This window comes from Thyridium curvatum, assembly GCF_004353045.1.
Source record: "Thyridium curvatum strain D216 chromosome Unknown NODE_47_length_323349_cov_79.126483, whole genome shotgun sequence".
NCBI lineage: Eukaryota > Fungi > Ascomycota > Sordariomycetes > Thyridiales > Thyridiaceae > Thyridium > Thyridium curvatum.
The window spans coordinates 237,333-255,600 of record NW_022156802.1 but is presented as its reverse complement, the minus strand read 5'-3'; the positions used below and the strand labels follow the sequence as shown (position 1 = coordinate 255,600).

Below are 18,268 nucleotides of genomic sequence, written 5' to 3'. Positions count from 1 at the left end.
ACATGCATGCTTCTCATGATGGTATTATTGCCAAAATCCGTTCTTCTAAGAAGGCCTTTCAAGCGAGTTTGAAATGTCCTGGTCGCTACCAGACCTAACATCGATGGAACTTTCAAAGGGAACGATCGACTTGCAGAACCCTGTTGGGAGATGCACCGGGTAAGGCAGGGTAACTAAGCAAAGGTGAACAAAGGTCCTATCCATAGACCACACCTTGTGTGGAGTGTGATCTAGTTCTGGAGCAGTTGTGCATGCATTATTAGGTTGGCTATCTTCTTTTTTTTTCAAGCGCGAGAGAAGGAAAAAGATTGCTTGCATAGACCTGCTGGTCATTGGTTCATGCTTTTTTTTGATTGTGCATTTCCTTCCAAGTTACCCTTTCCACACCTTTCATCAGATATCTGGCATTGGGATGCTGACATCTTGAGTGGCGAGGCAGCGGGAGGGCGTCCACGTCTATCAAACGTATCTCAGTGACAAACCCACCCAGCCTTTTTCTTTATGAGGAATCTAAAGTCAGTAAACTAGAGCCCTGGGTGAGAACGCTACCATGTGACTAAATTTTGATAATTGGCTAGCTTGTCGAGTGTTTTCTGCGGTTTAGGTGAAAATAACTTTGCAAACCGACAATCATTTTCACTGGCAAGCTGTGGCAGCCCTTACATTTGATTCATCCAAACATCAAACAGCCCTCAAAATAAAAAAGCGGTACTTATCGACAAATCTGATATTTATCTGTTTCAATTTCCTCCTTGACAGGGCCTCTCCTCCCTTTCCCCCACTTCTACGCCTCTCACCCAAGAAAACTCCCTCAACACCCACCCTGCGGCAGGCATCACCATGGAGTCAAAGGGGCCGCTGTTCGAACGCCTTCCCGAGGAGGTCCATCTCATCATCTCGGAACACGTCGAGAGGGGCCATGGTACTCTGAAGGCGCTGGCCTGTGTCAACAAGCGCTTTCGTGCGATTTACCACAAACGCCTATTCACCCGCATGTACATCCATGGCAACATGGATCGAAGAATCCTCACCACCCTGCTGATCAACTTCTGCTTAGAGCGTGGATCAGACAGCGTGAAGAAGCTACAGAAGCTTGTCACGTAGGTTAGCCTGTGCTTTCTGAACGTAATTGACGCTAACACGCCCACCCCTTAGGCATGCTACTCTCGACGGTGATCGTGGCCGCCTTGCGTCGGCCTACAAGGATTATACGACTGGCAAACCAGTCAAGGTGTACGGCTTCGGGTCTCAGAGGCCCCCAAGATTGTTATTCTTGATTGCCGAATCTATCCGTTTGATGCCGAATCTCGAGACTCTGATCCTCGACACCAGGGGTCTCGAGTGGGAGGAGGAAGATCCTTTCTTCACCATGTTGGCCAGGGGCAACCCACTCCGACTCAAGAACATTGAGCTCCACCTAGCTGCTCCCTGGAGCTATCACCGCGCTGCACGGTTCCTGAAACATTGTCAGCTTGACGCACTAGAAGGGCTCAAGGTGAACCAGGAGTACTTCTTTGCCATCGACGAGCTTCCGTCGGACAACAAGATCAAACGGCTGAGCATTGTAGAGCAAATGGGATGCCAAGCCGAACTACGAAAGATCCAGCCCCACGAATACGTTGAGGCTCTCTGCAAAAAGCTGCCCGCTTTGGAGAGCCTGGTGTTCCTCGATCCTCACTTCGAGTATGGCGACATTGATGAATTCGACGAGGTCCGAGGCTACTTGGTAAGTTCTCTCAAGACCTCTTTCCCGTTTGGCCCATCCATGCGTCCGCCAAGGAAGTATCGAGACCGGAGAGAAATCTAATGGCCGTTGGCACGAATGATAGGAGAAATCGCGATCATCGCTCATATCTGAACTGAACGCACGCCCAAGACTGAATCGACTCGCAATGTCGTTCCCCCTGGCCGCTAGCTTGGAAAACGAGGACATGGTGGCCGAGTTCAAGGAGGGATTTGTGAAGGAGGTGGCAGAGGGTGTCGAAGGACTTCTCGAGTTTTGCATCATAGGCTTCCATTTCCGCCGTTACAGTGCCAGCCGAGCGGTTGCGGGCGGCGAGGTCACCTTGGAACGGCGCGAGTTTGACTCTCTCCGCGACAGGAACTCTTTCCCCTTCAACATCTTTTAGAAGGGTCCGGCTCGGCCACGAAGGATACGATGAACATTGATGCCATCTGTTGCGACCCTTGGTCATGGTAGCGCGCCCTGTGCATGAATTGGGGCAGTCCGAGAAGCGAGATCGGGGGCTTAGAACAAATGGTTTATTCTCTTGCTAACAGCAGCATGTGCGTCGGGGAGATTCTATGAAGTCGACTGTGGAAGGTGACCACAGAATAGCTAGATCGTTAAACATGCCAACGCACTCGTCTTTACTGATTGATGTTCTCAACGTTCTTGATGTCTCATAAGTTCCAGGGTTATCTGCCGGCGCCGGATCCGGTTTAGGACAGCTCAGCAGAGGGAATTTGAAGCAAGGTAGCTTCTAGAGTGGCGATAGAAGGCTGAGGGTTGAGCATATTATCTAGTTAGTGAGAGGTTTATCCATGGGTGAGCATTGCATCCTGCATATAGACTAAGGTATGCCGTCTTGAGCAGGAATCCTGTGTGCTGTCCTTCATTGTCGTCGTTGACGGCGGGCTGCCTGTGCGTCACTCAATGGATATGGATGGAGTAGTAGGTACCGAGAGGCGCTAGGCCAAATCAATAGCGCGTTTCAGCAACTGCCCCACCGCGTTCAGCCTAGCTGTATGCCCACATGTCCGCGGGGTTGAGCGCGGCGAATAGCGGGGCAGTTCAGCGGGCGCAGGCACTCGGGCCCATGGATCCCTCCAGCTGGATCTTGTTCAGCCTCTGCTAGCGACGAGCGAGATGATGGCAGTGTGATATCGTTTCGAAGTGACTGCTCTCCTCGAAGTGAGGGCTGCCAAGGAAGACTGGCACGACCTGGGTCCATTTCACACCCGCCCGCCCAGTACTGCATCGCCCACGACACGGGTGCGGCCTTGGGTGAGACCAGTGAACATTGTGCGATGCAAACAAATCGAGCAGTACGCACACATCAAAGGACTCGTACTGGGTCTGGCTGTGTTGGCCAAAGGCCCCAACCCACGGAACAGCAACACCAGGATATGAAGACGGACACGAGGACTCTAATTCTCAACCGCAGTACTCTCTGACGGGAAAACGCACTTAAAGCCGCTTGGCGTAGGTAGCCCCGAATGTCGCCACCGCAGTCAGTCAACCCAACCCACTCACACTACATGCACCGGTGTCCCACTGCGTCCTCTTAGAATCCACGAGGACTGCCAGGTTGCCGACGGAGGACTGCATCCATAGCTCCTCACGCCTCCCGTAGGACTTCACGTCAGCCTCCCGGAGGACACACCCCGAGAAGCTCATCGCCCATCTGCCCAATCCTAGGGCCGGCAGACTGGCAGGCAGCCAGACAGACAGCTACGAGCTCAAGCTGACCCAGCTTAATCGTTGTGAGGAGCTTGCTGCATTTTTACTGCCGTCTCGTCCCGCACCTGCATCTGCATCCCGCGTGCCGTGTGGTTCGAGTTGCGGTTGAAGATTGAGATTGGTGGTGGTGCTTTTTTCCCCACCATCCAACCTGATTCCAAGGACGCCTCTTTCAGGCATCCAAGGGCGATACGATAGGACCACAGCAGCACCGATAACCACGCCTGATCCCATCCATCTCAGCGCTCGGTTCCATCTCACTCTTTATTCTGCCATTTTGTCACTCTCGACTCGCAAGCCACCCCCGTCCGTCAACGCCAGCAGCGACTGATTACTGGAATCCATGATCGGCATCGCTGGCTGCGCTGCCCACACTCTCCGCACCCTGGCTGGGCCGCTGCCTCAATCGCCACGGGGATGGATCCCCGAATCACCACCCCACAGTCGGCGGTGACCGCCTCCTCCCGCCGCGGCGCTCATTTTGGCCCGAGAAATGACGAGGACGGCCCTGACTCGCCGCCTGAAACAACCATCCCCGGCGCCGCCAAAGACACAGCCGCTAACCCCGGCATCGCCCGCCTCCCGCCGCTCCGGCCTCCACTCACCTCCTTCCCGCCTTCCTCCCTCCTCCAATACCACGATGCGGCCGCCGCCGAGGCCGAGGCCGAGGCTGCTCCGCGTCACCAGGCACAGCAGCAGCAGCAACAACAACAACAACAGTGCATCCACCACCCGGTCCTCGAGACCGCGGAGCACCAGCACCCGCTCGTCGGCCTGCCCCCGCCGCTCGCCTACCAGCCCATCCAGCGGCCCCTGACCCTCAACGCCCTGCCGACAGAGATCCACCTCAACATCCTCCGCCACATCGACACCTTTGCCGCCATCCACAACCTCCGCCAGACCTGCCGCTACTGGCACGCCCTCGGCTCACCGGAGTCGCTGCGCGCCACCATCGGCTCCCGCCCCGTGCGGTCCCTGCTCCTCTGCACCTGCGCCCGGTGCCACGCCCACGACGCCGACCGCACCGCCACCCTCGCCGCGCTCAAGTCGGACCGGGGCTACCCGCTGAGCGGCCTGTGCGTCACCTGCGCCCGCCGCGCCGCCGACAAGCGCCTCCGCGTCGGCCGCCGCGTCAAGATGGCCTCGGAGCACATGCGCTGGGTCTGCCGCTGGTGCGGCTGGGTCATCGCCGCCGGCGAGGAGGCCCGCCCCCTGGCCGGCAACGCGCCCACGGCCGCCGGCGCCGCCGCCCCGGGCCACCTGCAGTTCCACGCCCGCTGCCGCGGCAAGTACCTCAACGTGCTGCTGCTCTTCTTCATGCTCGGCTGGGCCCAGCTGGCCGTCGGCATCGCCGGCGCCGTCATGGCCTGGAAGCACTGGCGCGGCGTCCAGCTCGTCTTCGCCCCGACCGTCACCTCCTTCGTCCTGCTGTGGGTCTGCGTCGCCGCCATCCTCTGCCGCAACGACCGCAACCCCAAGTACTGGTTCGGCGTCGCCGTCGAGCTCGTCATCATGTGCCTCTGGATCCCGCCGCTGTACTACGTCGGCAGGGTCTGGGCCACGGAGCCGCCCGAGACGAGACCGCCCGCGACCGTGGCGAGCGAGATCATCTTTGGCGTTAACATGTAGGTTCTTCTCTCTGAGTATTGTCAATGTTAACAGCTCGCTAATCACCGCCCCATAGGTTGTTCCGGCTGCTGAATCTGGCCGGCAGCATTCCTCTCATGTTGCGATACGACAAGACGGAACACCACCTCCCCGAGATACCCTGGTGGCGCAAGGCAACGAACCCGATATTGTCTTTTTTGATTTACTGGACTTACCCGAGCAGCCTAGAGAGGAAGTATCCTCCGGACTGGCTATGATGTTTTATGAGATACGGTGTTTTCAGGACCCAGCGAGTTATTAGACACCTCTTTGCTCAATACTGATAGGCGTTATTCTTCCTTTGCAAAATTGGAATTTAGCGATACATAGATGACAATTATTAAAAGCGCACGGTCAATCAAGGATACCATGCTGCCAAAGTTCCCATAGAGTATTCAATTGTTCAAGCTCTACGAGTGGATAGCAGGGAGAGTTAGGGTTTGCCAATGCCGTGCACGAGCTGCTTGAACTGTGCACGACGGCGCTGCTGGTATTGCCAAGCAAACAGCGTGGTTGCTACGAGGAAGATTGTGGCCGAGACCCCGATGGGCATCCAGTACGCCTTCGCGAACAGGATCTGCTCATCGCTGTTGCTCCCCAGAAACATCGTTGTATCAGGCGATTCGAGACTTAACCATCTGCTAAGCTTCACTTGTTCAGTCAACACTTTTGATACATTGCATCAGAGAATCAAGATTTGTGGTACTCACCGGCACCCAGCACAGGCAGTTCCCAAATAAGCCAAGCAATTTGAAGACTGGAAGGAATTGTTAGCCCTGGCTGGACTCCTAGCGCTCATACGGTTGCAATCTAGATTCTGGGGAAACACGGGAGAGCAGACGCACCAGTACCACCAATGGCAGATACAAATGCAATAAATATTGCGGTTCCGAACAGAGTATTCCAGACAAGGTTCAGAAGTAAAGGACAATGGTGCTTCGCCTTCCGAGCCTCACGCGTCATTGTGTTCCCTTGGCTATCCGTAAGCCAATACCTCCAATTGATCACCCAGAGTATCACCGATAACATCTGAGAGACAGCATAGAGCAATGGAGTAAGGGACCGGCAACTCAGACCGACTGTAGGAGTTGTATAACTAGTGAGTTCGTCAGCAAGGTTGATGGGAAGGGCAACCGGGCAAAGAGGATGAGCTTACCTAGCCATCCCTGCAAGGAAGACGGGGACCAGGAAGAGAAGAACGGCTGGTCCGACGACCGTACCCATGATTTGCAGCCACGTCATGCGGATGATGTTCTCCTGTATCCTGAGCTCTGGATAATACTGAGCTAACTGCGCCAGCCAGGATGCCTTGATTGTGCCACGGTCCCACATCCAGGCGGTCTTGTATCGACGTGTCCCTCCAGTGCTGGACAATGTTTCTCTGACAATCGAGCACAATGATACGAATCGCGCCCATAGTGACTGGTAAAAGAACTCAGGCCTCATTGCCGGGGCAAATTCCAAGGTAGCATGGTTGTACTCGTTGCTGATGACGGCCGTCATATCCTCCCACACCCTGACGTTCTGGATGGACAATAGAACACCCGCGACGACAGCCACATGGCCAACGGTCAACCAGAAGCACCCAAACGCCAGCGTGTAGGAGGTTGCACTGCAAGTATCCCCAATCAGTACGAAACAGGGCCTGCAAAATGTGCCAGCCAAAGGAACGACTTACGATTGTCCCCAGTGTGCTCTGATCTGGCTAATGCTATACAGGAAACAGAGCGAGAAAAAAGTCACCCCGATCCCCAAAGTGGTACCGAAAGGAGATTGAGAATCCAGTAGATCTACAAGACCTTGCCGAAGTCTACCAATGGTTTGATGGGTGGGAGCCTCTGACATCTTTGCGATCGTACTTGTATCTTCTGGAGGGGATGTTGCTGATCCAGGGCGGCTATCGTCGATATGAAAGCTGTTCAGCCACTGCACCGATTCATCCCAAGCTTTGTGCTCGTCCAGATTACCAATAAGAACCACCAGCAACAAGTGTGCCCTGATCCGGGGTCCAATCTCGTTGTTGCTCCGTAGGTATGCCAGAACCCTGGCGTCCAGAACCGTCTCGTACGTCCCGGCTAGGAGCATCGGTCCTGCCATGACGATACACATCACGACAAGCTGCACCGTGTCGACGAACAGTATTAAGCAGGCTATGGGCACCTTGTACAGGAGCGCCAGATACCCACGCCACCCGAGGTCGCCGGCGCCGAGAGACAGTGATTCCGGGATGGCCAGGGCCCTGCGCCGCGGGATAGAGAAGCAGAAGACCAGGCTTGGCAGGATGAACGTGACGTACGACTCGAGCCAGTCGCCGTCTTTCTCGGTGCGACTGAGCGCCCAGCCGTCGCAGTTGGCGCGGCACCACGAGTACGGGACCGTTACCTGGGTCGGACCGCCCGACGAGCCGTTGTAAGCGGCGCCACAGGGGTATTGGTGGGCCAAGAGCGAGGCTATGTCCCCGTGCAGAAAGGTCTGCCCTGGGACATACTCCGGATAGCCATCAACGATACGGAGAGATTGGTTGAGGGCGAGGCTGCAACAGCGCTTGAAGTCCTGGCCGCCTAGACGCGCATTCTTTGGGGTGTCCGGGGCCAGACGAGCGAGCTGGCCGTCGAACAGGTCGCCGAGGGACTTGTAGGGGCCTGTTGCTTCGACTTGTCTAGTAGCTAGAAACAGGAGGGTGGCGATTGTGATTGGAGGTAGCCAAAGTGACGCAAACATCCTCAGTCGTGATTAATAAGGGCGCGGCAATGAATAAACTGGAGAGGCATATCGGTGATGAGAAAGATGATATGTCTCGGTACGGACGGGGTTTCCAGATTCTTATCAGCACGAAGCATGTTTTAGGCAACTGGAGACTTCCGAAAAGGCAAACACTGGAGATCTTCCTCCGCAAGAGTGAAGTTCGAAAGGTTCCATGCGTTTAGATTGCGTGATCGGGCACTACCCTACATTTCCTCGGTAGCTGGTTGTGTGTAGGACAAAAAGGAGCCGTTTCGGCGTGGCGTCAAACGGACTCGGTAATCGTTAGAGGTGGCCAAGATGAATGACGGCTTTTGCCAGCGTGGCAGACACGGAGCTCGGTCAGTCACCCTCCTTGAGCGTGTGTCGAGGCATCCATGCAAGGCATATTACATGCCATCGTTCAGCTGAAACTCACGTGTGCATTTGCTGGCAGAATCTGTTGCGTCATTTGCCTGGAACGAGCATGACGCCACCTGAACCACCTAGGTAGAGTCGGAATGGTTCGCGCCCCCAGGAAGCGTCACCCAGCTTGATATGCGCAAAATTTTTGATCCCGCCCAGAGCCTTCGTTTCAGCCACTTTTCTGGGCTTTTAGTATCTTACAGCCTGGAATTTCCCGGGCTTTGTTTACTACGGTCCTTGATTCAAAGCTCAAAGCCATGGGTTGCGTCAACTTGAACCTAGCAAACACCTGTGCAGTTATAGAATTCACTTCTGGTGTACGACACTGGCTGCTCCGCACTGATTAATTAAAACTTAACTAAATACTTAGCTTCATCGTGGAATGGAATTGCTTGACTTTCAGTTGGTGGGATTCTAGACTAGAAAATAATACACAAGTCCTGTGGCTACCAAGCACCGGTTAGATCGACTGTCTGACCAGCCTTGAGCTCCACGCGACGCTCCCCGCTACCAGACTGCAATCTCTCAGATGCAACGCGAAACGTCCTTGTCTGATCAACCTGAGATTTGACCAGCGCCTCGACGATCTTACCCTCGCGCCAGCTAAGTTTCTCAACCTCCATGCCACCTCTGGCCTTCAGCCCTGTCACGCTGCCCTCCTTCTCCCAGCATGGCAGCAGACACGGCAGCAGATCGATGAAGTCACCATCGTGGCTCTGCAGCAGCATCTCCGCCACGGCCGCCGCGTAACCAAAATTGCCGTCGATCTGGAACGGCGGGTGGTTCGCCAGCAGGCTCTTGAGCACGGCGCCGCCGAGCATCTTCTGCACGCCCCTCTGGGCCGCCTCGGCGTCGCGCAGCCGCGCGTACAGGCACAGGATCCACGCCAGGCTCCAGCCCGTGTGTCCGCCGCCGCCAGACATCCTGCGCTCGAGCGTCTTCCTGGCCGCGGCGCGCAGCTCCTTCCCGCGGATCGACGTGCCGGGGAACAGGCCCCACAGGTGCGAGACGTGCCGGTGCCCGATCTCGACCTCGTCCACGTCGTCCTTCCACTCCATGATGGAGCCGTGCTTGCTGACCTGCGGCTCCGGGAGCTTCGCCAGCACGGTCTCGAGCTCGCCCGTCTCCTCGCCCAGGATCCGGGCCGCCTGGACGCAGGCACCAAAGAGCTCGGTCAGGATCTGCGCATCCCAGGCCGGGCCGGCGCACAGCGACGCCGGCGTCTGCGTACCGGGGATGTAGTACGTGTTCTCGGCCGACAGGCTCGGCGAGGTTACCAGCTTGCCTCCGCACTCGACCAGGAAATCCTGGAAGAAGAGGGCCGAGCCGCGCATGATGGGGAAGGCTCGGCGTAGGAACTCTTCGTCGCGCGTGAAGAGGTAGCGCTCCCACATGTGCGTGCAAAACCAGGCGCCGGCGAGGTTCCAGTACGTCGCGCAGACAGTGCTATCCTGCGGCGCCGCGTCGCCCCAGAGGTCCGTGTTGTGGTGCGCGACCCAGCCGCGGCAGCCGTACATCGCCTTGGCGACCTCTTCGCCGCGCTTAACGAGGCGCTGCTCCATGAAGTCGAAGAGGGCGTCGTGGCACTCGGAGAGGTTTGTCACCTCGGCGGGCCAGTAGTTCATCTGAATGTTGATGTTGATCGTGTACTTGGATCCCCAGACGGGCATAGCGTCGGCGTTCCAGATACCCTGGAGATTGGCGGGAAGGCCGGAGAGAGAAGAGGATATGAGAAGGTATCGACCGTAGTGGAAGAGAAGGGAGGATAGGCCGTTGTCGATGGCGCCAGCTTTGACGGCCGCGAGGCGCTTGTTGGTAGGGATTGCAGACTTGTCCTCTTCAGTGGGCAACTTGAGCTCAACACGGTTGTACAGCTCAGAGAAGCGCTTGGTGTGTGCCGACAACAAGTCGGACCAAGATTTCCTCGTGGCCGCATCAAGCCGTACCTGGACGGCGGCAACTGCGTCCGGGTTACGGTAGGTTGTCTCTCCGGAGACGAAAACGAGAGCTCTGGCACCAGCTTTGACTGAGACCTCAATCTCAAAGCCCTTGGCATCAACACTGCCCTGGCCACCCTCAATAACCACCCGCACGCCCATGGCGAATGTGATCGCGCCCTTGCCGCCCATCTGACCAGCAAGCACATGCCCATCCTCGATCCACTCCAGTGAGTCAAAAGTTCTGTTGATTGCCCTGTCCCATTCAGGATGATCACCGCGACTCAGGTTGATGGTGAATTTGAAATCCTTGTTCGACTGGACACTAGCGCAGATGACCTGGTCCTCGACGCTTGAAAAGACCTGCCTCGAATATTCTGCGCCATCGTAGTTGTACGACACGCTCACCACACCCGCTCGCAGGTCTAGCTCCCGCCTGTAATCCTGTGGTGACTTGGTAGCATCGCCCGTGAGCTGGTTATCAAAGACGGCAATGCCTGTCGTCCGCACATACGGTCCCGGAGGGTCAGTGCCGTGCCCGAAAGTGAGATACACATCTCCCATGGGTTCGTAGTGCCTCAAGGACTGTGGCATGCCTGTGAATGTCTTGCGGACCAGCTGCTCCGCCTCGACAATGCGGTTCTCGTCTATGAGCTTTCGGATAGCAGGTAGGCTCTCACGAGCGGCCGGGTTGACGCGGTTCTGAGGACCGCCGTACCACACAGAGTCTTCATTCACCCACAGGCGCTCGACATCTGTGGTGCCCCGGACCATGGCGCCGAGGCGGCCGTTGCCGATGGGGAGAGCATCCTCCCAGAGGTCGGCCGGGGAATCGTAATAGAGCGTATGCTTAGCCATTATGACAAGACACCGAGTTCTAGAAACCTGAATATGTTCACTCGACGGCAGAGCTTACGAGTCCAAGATAACACCCTGAAACAGGCAATATGTGTGTAAGACGGCTTGCAAGGGTTCAACATAGGTCGGGAAGACGCCAAGTCCCGGTCACCAGACACTCCTCTCCGAGTGCCCTCAGCATGTCAACTCGTCATGCGTGTCTCAACTCGATAACCAGAGCCGGTCAGCGGCACTCGTCCCCATGAACCCCGCATGAGAACAAGTAAGAAACCAGCCGATCCGTGCAACATCCAAGCTCTGGCAGGCATCGAGTCGACAAGCAGAATACCTAACTACGTACCACCTAGTGAGCGCCGATGAGGGGTAAGAAACGGGGTAATGCACCCTGATAGGTAACATTAGTTGCTCCACCTAAAAGCAGACACAATAGAAATATTCCGACGGTTATTTACCCAAGGCGGACCTCAGTCGGAGGGTCTCCCGATCCGGCCCACTTTAGGTGTTGACAAGACCGATTACCTACCCGTAGTTCCAACGTGTGAAGACATGCCAGAACAACATGCAAGGCAATCTTGAATTGTGGATTTGTATGCTTAGCGGCCGCAAGGGTCGGCAAATCTGCGGGATACGCCGGCCATGACAGCCACCTTCTGTAACCCGGCCGGCTCGCAGCTTCTTCACAGGGTGCGGGGGTTCTCCACATTCGGAGCATTTCCCGATCATTGAACGGTTAGTTTCACCTTGACCCTCGGCCGTATACAAATTCCACCACGCGTCTCAAGCAGGGAATCACTACACCTTCTGGCTACCTCTGTTTGACTACCTACCTAACACTGGGCTTCCCAATTAGCTCTCGGACCGACAAGTCTTCATCGTTCCTAGGCCCCTTACACCACCCGCCGGTAAGCTCCAAATGCTCTGCACTTGCTGGAGCTTCATGTTATAGCTCGATCTCACACTTAGTCTAATTCATTCTTGATCAGAAGCGTCGGTTCAATTCCATAGGCTCCGCTAGCAACGACTTTACCCGTCGTATCTTTATCTTTGAGAGGTTTAATTGACCCGACCACGTGCGGTTGTTTCTGAACCGCCAGTGAGCAGCGTTCTCAGATTCGTAAACGGCATTGGTGACACGAAGACGTCCCAAAGATTTTCAGAGTCTCAGTTCCCAAAGGGCGTGTGGGTATTGCAAAGTAATGGGCTTAGGCGCTCACAGTAAGCTGGGCAGAGCCCTGCTCAGTCACTTCTCATTTGATCCATCATATCACAATCTCAACCATGGTAAGCCTGTATTCTGTGAACATACACAACGAGGCTGTGATATCTAACGGCAACCAGCTTCTTACGGTACCCATCCCAAACAAGTACAAGCCAGGCTTCGAAGTTTACAGGAGGAGGTCGAGACAGCACCAGATATTTTCATCCGCTACGACTACCCCAGATTACTCGATGAGAATCGCCAGGCTGTCGCGGGCTTTCTTCGCGTGCCTGTGGAGACCGTTGTCTTTGTTCCCAATGCAACAACAGCCCTCAATGCCGTGTTGAGAAACTTTGAGTGGAACGCTGATGGCAAGGACGAGATTCTCTACTTCAGCACTATCTACGGCGCTTGCGGCAAGACTGTTGACTACGTCGTCGATACCAGGCGGGGCATGGTAAACAGCCGGCCCATCAGCATCACTTATCCCTGTGAAGATGATGAAATTATCAACCTGTTTGAGAAGGCTGTGGCTACTTCAAAGGGTGAGGGCAAGAGGCCCAGGTTATGCATCTACGATGTTGTCTCCTCTCTGCCCGGTCTGCGGTTCCCCTTCGAGGCGATGACAAGCAAGTGCAAGGAGCTGGGCGTGATGACAGTTATTGACGGCGCGCAAGGGATTGGCATGGTGGACTCGAGACTGGACGAGCTCGACCCCGACTTCTGGTTCAGCAACTGCCACAAGTGGCTCCACATCCCACGAGCCTGTGCTGTCCTTTATGTCCCGGTTCGGAATCAGCACATGATGGCATCGACTGTACCCACCTCGCACGGCTATGTGCGCAAGTCATTGAGGAACTCGACATCCGGTACAGGCAGCAAGAGCGCCTTTGTCTCCAACTTTCAGTACACGGGCACACTCGACTTCTCGCCGTACTTGTGTGTCAAAGAGGCGCTGGCCTGGCGAAATGATGTTGTGGGGGGCGAGGATATATTGCAGGAGTACAACATCAACCTGGCTAAAACTGGTGGGCGGAGAGTTGCCGAGATTCTAGGCACAGAAGTGCTCGACAATAAGGCGGGTACAGCCAGTGACTGTGCGATGACAAATGTTAGGCTCCCGATTCGGATTGCGAAGAACGGAAGCAACTCGAGTGCAGCAGAGGATGAGTCCGTTCTCACAGAAGATATCGTCAACGATGTTGCGCAGTGGATGATGGACACCCTTGTGCGAGACTACAAAACATTCATTGTGGTCTACAGCCATGGGCAGCATGTGTACGTTCGGCTGAGCGCACAGGTGTATCTGGAGCTTCAAGACTTTGAATGGGCGGCAGAGACACTGCTAGAGCTCTGTGCGAGAGTCGCCAAGAGAGAGTACGAAGGGCACATATAATGAAGCATATGGATCTCAAGAATGTTAAAGCCACTGAGTCAAGGTGTATCTGCCATACAACTGACACTCTAGATGCACAAAATCGCCGTCTTAAATCACAACCGTGTGGCTGCGGCTCAACGCCAAGCCTGATGCGTACGTATGTTTCTTCATATCCTTGCATTGATGGTCTGCTCCTGCACAGCTTCGATGCAATCCTTCTCGTCCTTGGGCTTTGGCTCAGCAAAGTCATAATCCACCCAGTTGTTTAAAATGTCCCTGACCTGCTTGTAGTACGGTTGGTCCTTTGCTAGCTCTTCCTCGTTGACTGTATTTAGGCGAGCCAACGATCCTTCATTGGCAGACGAACTTCCAGAGCTCCTCAAAATGCTCTTTGCCGCCTCCACGTTGTCCTCTAGATCAGACATAGTGCTGATACCTGAGGCAGTCGTGATCGTAAAGTCAGGGCTCGAATTCTGTATAGCCTTGCCGATAGCGAACCGCATTGCGAGGCGGGACATGACCTGGCCCTGCCCGTGCACCCACTCAGCAGCCTGTTGCGCTGCAAGCCGCATCCCTTGGGGCGACGGGTGCCAGTCACCCGTCCGACCCGTTGGGATCCCTCCGTACCGGAGCAAGCCAACGGCAAGCGGACTCGAGCATACCACAGCCTTCACTCCAGCTTCCCGGAAGGCTTCAAATCCGCCCAGCTCCAGCCGAGTGTTCTGAAGGGTGAGCTGCGCCCAGTTCTGGACAATGTCAACAGGTTGTCCGAACCGCTCTCTCACGAGCTGTGCAACCTGGGCGAGTATGTCGATGCGGTATCCAGAGATGCCTATAGCCTTGATTGCGCCAGCCTCTTTGAATGCGAATAGTGTGCCGACGGCGGTGACGGCCTCCTCAAGCGTGACAAACTCCACGTCATGGCAGAACACCACGTCCAGGTATGTCGTCTGGAAGCGTTCTAACGACCGTGCTACAGACTTTTTAAGCCACGCCGGCGAGTAGTCAAAATGGTCCTCCTTGATGCGACCCGCCTTGGTCATGAGGATGTAGTCGTTCCGTTGGTACCGCGAGGTGATTTCGGGCGAGGAGAGTGCTGCACCCATCAATTGCTCCGACGGTTCGTAGTACGGCGATGTGTCGATGGTGCGCAGGCCGAGCTCAAAGGCACGCAGCAGGATCTGCCGTAAGGGCAGCGACTCCGGATCCTTGTGCAGTTGGTAGCTGAAGCCGGCACCGCCCATAACCAACGGGCCGAGCTTAGAGAAGTCGAACTGAGAGCCCATCGTTTCTGTTGTCTGCGGTTTCGCATAGGCACGCGGCTGGTCCCCGATTGAATCCAAGTCTCTTGAGATTATCATGAGACACAAGAGAGACAGAGTTTGAGAAGATGTATCGCGACCACTTTTTATCTTTGAGCGGGAGTCTGATCTCGAATTCTCAACTTCATATCTCTGTTGCGTGGCGCTCAGCAGGAGGAATGAAGGCAATGCCGGGGATTCAGAGTTGACACGACGTGAAAGTTGAGACTGACCTCGGTGCAGAGCAATTCCGTCGCAACCCGTCCGTGAGGAAAGGCTATTGATTCGTGGAGGTTGAACAAAGCCCGACAGAGCCGTTTCAACTCCGTCGGGTGCAATGCTAGGGAGAAACCCATGTGCATATTGGCACCAGCAGTAGCTTGCCCTCTGGGTCAAACTTAATTATCCTTCGGGTTTTTTCAAGTTACCCGATGACAAGCGGGGAACAGTACAACTAAAGACAAGACCGGCATCGGCTGCGGAGAACAGACGGACTAGTGAGATTATCGGCGCGGGATTTGACTGGGGATCAACGAACAAGACGCTGGCTGACTGGCCGTCGAGCAGACGCTGTGTGGAGGCAGTCATGGTTCCCGGCAAGGATAACAGCCATTGATCGCTTCCATTAGCGCAGTGCGTGCCACGAGCCAGCCTGGAAAACAGGTCACTTTCCCTCCCCCAAGCCGGTCCATGCCATGTCGGCTCCACGCCGCTCAGCCCAAAATGGCCCCTGATAACCAAAGGCTTCGTCCGGGGCCCCAGACGCGTGATCGGCAGTCGGCCGTAGCCAGAGGGATGCATGATGGAGGAGGCCAGTCCAGCAGGCACAGCTTCTCGGGAAAAGATACCAGAGTTGCATAAGAACTTGGGTCATCCTGCGCCATTCGCCTACAGCTCCCCTCACCTGCATCTCGCGTGCTCGCTTTTCCATCTCTCAAATAGGAAGCTGAGAAAGAGGATTCGTGAAGCTCTGCAACTTTGTTTCGAGTCTTTTTTTCCCTTCTGACCTATCACAATGGCCGAAGTTCCTAACAAGTCAACGGCGGAGCCCGCCCACGTCGAGGACGGCGACCGCGATGAGGTTCACGCCGCCGAGAAGCAACTGCACGATGCCGAAGAGACTGGCAAGCTCGATGCGATCAACCAGGCCATGGCCATGCAGGGTACCCTTGCCGAGCACGAGCTCAGCAACTGGCAGGCTCTGGTCAAGTACCGCAAGGCTGTGTTCTGGTCTGTCTTCGTATCGCTGTCCATCATTATGAGGGCGTACGATATTGAAATCACTGGAAACTTCTTTGCCCTGCCGGCCTTCCGTAACCACTTTGGCGAGATGGTCCCTGGCCACAGCATGCAAATCCCCACTCAGTGGCAGGTTGCTATGTCTATGGGAGCGATCGTCGGACAGGTCCTGGGAGCATGGGCCGTTGCGGTCCCCATGGACAGGTTCGGCCGCAAGAAGACTCTCATCGGATACTTGCTCGTCACCGTTGCCCTTGTCTTCATGCAAGTCTTTGCACCCAGCAGACAGGTGCTCACTGCGTCGATGTACCTCTGCGGCATCATCTGGGGTGGCTACCACGTTCTCGCACCTACCTATGCCTCCGAAGTCCTGCCCCTGCGTCTACGTGGTTACTTCACCGGCTATGTCAACCTCTGCTACGTGATCGGCCAGTTCCTCCAAACCGGCATCACCCGCGGCTTCGTCCACTGGGATTCAGTCTGGGCCTACAAGATTCCCTACGCCATCCAGTGGGTCTGGCCAGCGATCCTGCTTCTCGGCCTCTGGTGGGCGCCCGAGTCTCCCTGGTGGCTCATCCGCCAGAACCGCATGGAGGACGCCAAAGCCGCACTCGACGCCCTCTCCAATAAGTCGAACCACGCCGAGAACCACAATATCCTGGCCATGATGGTCAAGACCGACCTGTACGAGCGCGAAGTCGAGGTCGGCGCCACGTACCGCGACGTCTTCAAGGGTCCCAACCTGCGCCGTCTCGAGATCAGTGCCATGCTCTTCGTCTGCCAGAACTTCTCGGGTAACCCCGTCGGCTTCGCGACCTACCTGTTCGAGCAGGTCGGTCTGAGCACCGAGAATGCATTCAACATGGGCATCGGTCTGAACGGTGTCGGCTTCATCGGCTGCATCTTCAGCGTGTTCCCCATCGCTTACTTTGGCCGCCGCAAGACGTGGATGATGGGCATCACATACTGCCTTGTCGTCCTGTGGATCGTTGGCTTCATGTGCCTGGCCAAAGACTACAAGACCAATCCGGCCTATTCATGGGCACAGGCCACGCTCCTCATCACGTTGCAGCTCATCTACTCGCTCTCGCTCGGCCCGCTGTGCTTCACCATCTCGTCTGAGATCCCCTCTACGAAGCTGCGAGCCAAGACACTCGGAATCGCTGCCACTATCAATGGCGCGACATATCTTGTCATCACCGTTGCCGGACCATACCTGCTGAACCCCGGATCGGCCAACGCTGGCGCAAAGATCGAGTTTCTTTGGGGCGGTCTCACACTGCTCAACACTATCTGGAGTTACTTCCGTCTCCCTGAGGTGCGTTATCGAGACCTCAAGTCTTTGTTCCTCAGTTATACTAACATGAAGGGCACTTTCACAGACCGATAACAGAACTTATGAAGAATTGGATATCCTCTTCGATCGACGTGTACCGGCTCGCCAGTTTAAGAAGTATGTTATTGAGCAAGAGGAGGAATAGGGAATTACATCCGGGTGACGTTGACTACCCAGAGGCTAGTGATACTGAAACTCCCGGTCGCACTCGCGCTTGAAAGGTGTCATCTGGATAGCAAGAACTTATAACAGAGGCATACATTTAATTTCCAAGAGCCCTCTACCCATACATCTTTTGGGTCCAATCAATTACGCTCTTTGAGTGGTCTAGATCGTGTGTGTTTAGCTACTTGGCTCGAGGTTTCAGAGCGACCTGCTCAGGCAGTTGAGCATAATGATTCGCTGCTGAGACTTAAGACTTCCATTAAACCTTAAGTCCATCACTGAAGCAGTAGTATCTGAGTCGTCTTCCGGAAAGTCTTATGCAACTTTTTCAGGGTCGTACGTGCTACTAGAGATGATTCAGGTTCTCTTTTATAGGCTACCATCGGACTTGTGCCGGAAGGGTCCTAGAGAACGACGGCCAGTCACAGACTACTTGTATGTGAGAGAAAAGAGGTGATCTGGAGCTCGGTGCAATGTATTTTTAGAATGTTTTTGAGGGCTGTGCTGTCCCAACAGCCTGGGAGGATCTTATTGTGGGGATTCTCGCTTTCTTCTCAGGGCAAAGCATTTGCCAAGGCTGAAGGATTTGTGTCATAAGC

At 55.4% G+C, this 18,268-nt stretch overlaps 7 protein-coding genes across 7 annotated transcripts; 4 read left to right on the top strand and 3 right to left on the bottom strand.

The window, feature by feature from the left end:
• Positions 1–840: 840 nt before the first annotated feature.
• On the top strand, positions 841–2,129 carry E0L32_007671 (uncharacterized protein; the record flags this gene model as incomplete). The annotated part of the gene is made up of 3 exons (XM_031142440.1): positions 841–1,100; positions 1,156–1,726; positions 1,830–2,129. The coding sequence occupies 3 exons, from the start codon at positions 841–843 to the stop codon at positions 2,127–2,129; spliced, it is 1,131 nt and encodes a 376-aa protein (XP_030993403.1).
• A 1,751-nt stretch (positions 2,130–3,880) lies between these two features.
• E0L32_007670 (uncharacterized protein) lies at positions 3,881–5,092 on the top strand (the record flags this gene model as incomplete). Its single annotated transcript, XM_031142439.1, has 1 exon — positions 3,881–5,092. One exon carries the CDS (start codon positions 3,881–3,883, stop codon positions 5,090–5,092), a length of 1,212 nt encoding a protein of 403 aa, XP_030993402.1.
• A 451-nt stretch (positions 5,093–5,543) lies between these two features.
• Positions 5,544–7,831, bottom strand: E0L32_007669 (uncharacterized protein; the record flags this gene model as incomplete). The annotated part of the gene is made up of 4 exons (XM_031142438.1): positions 5,544–5,761; positions 5,821–5,867; positions 6,267–6,722; positions 6,789–7,831. The coding sequence occupies 4 exons, from the start codon at positions 7,829–7,831 to the stop codon at positions 5,544–5,546; spliced, it is 1,764 nt and encodes a 587-aa protein (XP_030993401.1).
• Positions 7,832–8,703: 872 nt separating this feature from the next.
• Positions 8,704–11,052, bottom strand: E0L32_007668 (uncharacterized protein; the record flags this gene model as incomplete). Its single annotated transcript, XM_031142437.1, has 1 exon — positions 8,704–11,052. The coding sequence occupies one exon, from the start codon at positions 11,050–11,052 to the stop codon at positions 8,704–8,706; it is 2,349 nt and encodes a 782-aa protein (XP_030993400.1).
• A 1,278-nt stretch (positions 11,053–12,330) lies between these two features.
• E0L32_007667 (uncharacterized protein) lies at positions 12,331–13,646 on the top strand (the record flags this gene model as incomplete). The annotated part of the gene is made up of 2 exons (XM_031142436.1): positions 12,331–12,333; positions 12,444–13,646. 2 exons carry the CDS (start codon positions 12,331–12,333, stop codon positions 13,644–13,646), a joined length of 1,206 nt encoding a protein of 401 aa, XP_030993399.1.
• A 149-nt stretch (positions 13,647–13,795) lies between these two features.
• On the bottom strand, positions 13,796–14,914 carry E0L32_007666 (uncharacterized protein; the record flags this gene model as incomplete). The annotated part of the gene is made up of 1 exon (XM_031142435.1): positions 13,796–14,914. The coding sequence occupies one exon, from the start codon at positions 14,912–14,914 to the stop codon at positions 13,796–13,798; it is 1,119 nt and encodes a 372-aa protein (XP_030993398.1).
• Positions 14,915–15,944: 1,030 nt separating this feature from the next.
• Positions 15,945–17,649, top strand: E0L32_007665 (uncharacterized protein; the record flags this gene model as incomplete). Its single annotated transcript, XM_031142434.1, has 2 exons — positions 15,945–17,486; positions 17,551–17,649. The coding sequence occupies 2 exons, from the start codon at positions 15,945–15,947 to the stop codon at positions 17,647–17,649; spliced, it is 1,641 nt and encodes a 546-aa protein (XP_030993397.1).
• Positions 17,650–18,268: the final 619 nt, after the last annotated feature.